We start from the raw sequence: 2,946 nt of genomic DNA on the forward strand, positions 1-2,946 counted from the left end.
CGATTTATATTTGCATATCGGTCCTATATCGCTGTTTAGATCGAGATCAGACTTGCACCACGGCGTGATGTCTGTCCGATATAAAATACGGCATTCTGTCGTCGTTCCCCCGCAAGAATCTCAGTTCAACTCAACATGGCGCCGATATAATTATGTTCGTAAATCGGTTCGATATTGGAGTTTTGCTAAGGCCCAGATCACGGCGCGATTATAACTTAAATAGAAAAATAATTTTTCAATTAATCACGTGAAGCGTCATTGCGGAAATAACTAGATACGAGATGTAATTGGACTCTTTATTTCCGCTCGCGTCGAAATGTCGAAATAATAACATGTGAGCCATACTAAAATGTTTTCTCCCTAATAAATACAGTAAACAAACGCAGTTAATTTTCATCCTTTTATTGGGTTCATGATGTATTTTTTTTTATCTTTTATTGTTTTTCTCCTTGTTGAGCACGCTATTGTTGTGTTTGTTGTCTAATGCGCTCTACTGCTTCGTTAAAAAACGTCTTTTATTCTGCTATTTAGCATTTAATAACGCCTCCAATATTTACGGCAGATAACACAGGCTATTTAAATAAATGCAACAGCTTTAACAGTATATGTTCATTAACTTTAATTCCACTTTAATCAATTAAAGCTTTCGTTTTATGTATATACAAAATTTTGGCCCTTATCTACGAGCTCGGCGCATGCCAAAGTCACTGTAAGACTCAAGATAAATAAAGAAGGACACATTTGAAAGCTATTTATTATCAACTGATTCACAGAGCAATCCATATCGTTTCTACCATGTGGAAATATTCTACCGTCTCAACAAAGCTGGTGAGAGTTCTGGTAATCGTTTTCCTTTATGGGCCTATTCCATTAATAAGTGCTTCGGGTTTATGCTTCGTGTTGGAAACAAACCAGACGTTGCAACAATATTGCGAATGGAGCAACTGGTTTCCATGGAATTGTGTAATTTGCGGCCTAGGCGTACCCGGAAATCTCTCCCTGGCCTCCCGGACACGAAGCATCTGCTGTGACAAGAGACTTCCACCGGAAACCTGCGGCACATCGTGTAACGTAATACAAAATGACGTCAAAGAAACGGGCATATGTGAAACTGAATGCCCACACCTATATAACACCACGGCAAAAGCGAGTTTGCCTAGTGCAAAAGTTGAAGCGCAGACACTACCTTCGACACCAACAGTCACCAGTAAATCGGATTATAACGAGTACACTAGTCCGAGTACTACGCTTCGAAGCGATATTCAAACAACTTCGACGCTGCCCCTTCTGGTGCGATCATCTACAACAAAAGTGGTTGAAAACAGTGCTGGCCACGGGGATTCGAGTTATTTACGGGCGGTGGCTCATACGCAGGGAATGTCTTGCGATGATCAGTGTTGCTATCTTGGGTCTTGGATGTTGTACAGTAGGGGAAGTTTAAGATGTAAGATAGTTTACTATTTCATCAAACGCATACCACTAATCAGTGAATTAAAGCATTTTTACACGCATCTTAATCGTTGTTTATTTGGAGTAGAAGTAACGATTTTGGTTCATCAGAATGCATTATTTAAATACACAGTATAATCATATACGTATTTTAAATGTATGTATAAGGAAATGCTGTCATAATTATATGCAGAAATATATGAAATACTCGATCTATATTTCTCTTCTTAACTCAATCTTTATGTTTTTTTTGTTTCAGTGTGTCTGTTTATTCTAATGTCCTTCTATGTAACCATAGCCACCACAGGGTTTCTGGCCACCCTGCGTATAGTCAGGGTTTACAATAACCGGAAGTCACGTGTGCATACAAGCGCAAAACCGCCATTCAACGACAGTGTGTGATAAAACATTAACACGATAGAAAAACACGGTAGAAAAACGATCTGCTTTATTGTGTCGTTAAGGTGAAAAGGTTTATTTTGGACCCGAAAATTTAACTCAACAAAACACTTTAAAGCCACACACTTTGCCTCTGACCTTGAAATGAAATACATGTTAATCAATACATATACCGGTAGATGCAATTTGAAAGTGTGCATAATTGTCATTAAATCTATTACCTAGTTTCCAAGTAATTAATTATTATTCAAACGGTACCGCTTTTAAAACCAAAAGTAGGATTTCTATACGTATACGTCCTTTTCGACAAACGCGATTATTTTTTAATTTTACAGCGCAAAAAGAAGGATTTCAACCTAGTAACCACCAAATATTTTCTAATTGGCATAGATAAAATTAAATCTATAGCCTAGTTAGCAAGTAATTTATTATTTTTCAAACGATACCGCTTTTAAAACCGTAACTAGGATTTCTAGACGTAAACGTCCATTTCGACAAACGCTATTGTTTTTAAGTTTTACAGCGCAAAAAGGACGGATTTCTACTTTGTAACCACCAGATATATTCTTAATGGCATAGATAAAACATGTTTCTTATTTATACTTTAATTTACTATGCCAAATAAGTTGTGTGGCTTTAATGACCGTACTAGGACTGTTGCTATACTGGTAACAACTTGACTCTCCGTTACGAATGCTATGTAATTGCTGTTGTTTGTCTGTTTTCGTTTATTAGAATTTCTTTGTGTGTTTGTCTCATGTTTAAGAACAGATAAAACATGTATAATGGTTTTAAGAACGACCAAATAACACGCTCCGTCACAATCAATACAAGTTCAGTTTTTAGCCGGATTTTTTTCGAAAAAATCTCGGCTTATAGATTGATGTTGTCGGGCGGGCGGGGGGGCGGGCGGGCGGGCGGGGTGGCGGCGTGCTCGAAAATGTTAAAGTTCTTATTTCATGGTATAACTTTGGTATGCTTGGACCTAGAGTCTTCAAACTTGACATGAAGGTTGGCCAGGATTAACAGATGACCACTGGTCATTTCAAGGTCATTCATTTAAAGGTCAAGGTCACTGTGACCTTCAATATAAAAAAT

General features: G+C 37.6%; 1 protein-coding gene across 1 annotated transcript; it reads left to right on the forward strand.

The window, feature by feature from the left end:
• Positions 1–729: 729 nt before the first annotated feature.
• LOC127879354 (uncharacterized) lies at positions 730–2,073 on the forward strand. Its single transcript, XM_052426129.1, has 2 exons — positions 730–1,444; positions 1,709–2,073. Exons 1-2 carry the CDS (start codon positions 796–798, stop codon positions 1,849–1,851), a joined length of 792 nt encoding a protein of 263 aa, XP_052282089.1. The 5' UTR covers positions 730–795; the 3' UTR covers positions 1,852–2,073.
• Positions 2,074–2,946: the final 873 nt, after the last annotated feature.

This window comes from Dreissena polymorpha, chromosome 4, assembly GCF_020536995.1.
Source record: "Dreissena polymorpha isolate Duluth1 chromosome 4, UMN_Dpol_1.0, whole genome shotgun sequence".
NCBI lineage: Eukaryota > Metazoa > Mollusca > Bivalvia > Myida > Dreissenidae > Dreissena > Dreissena polymorpha.

Excerpts from the sequence above, each read along its gene's own strand:
- LOC127879354 (XM_052426129.1), top strand. The coding sequence starts at position 796 with ATGTGGAAATATTCTACCGTCTCAACAAAGCTGGTGAGAGTTCTGGTA. Across the intron at positions 1,445-1,708 it reads CAGTAGGGGAAGTTTAAGAT|TGTGTCTGTTTATTCTAATG; the intron begins GTAAGATAGTTT and ends TTTTTGTTTCAG.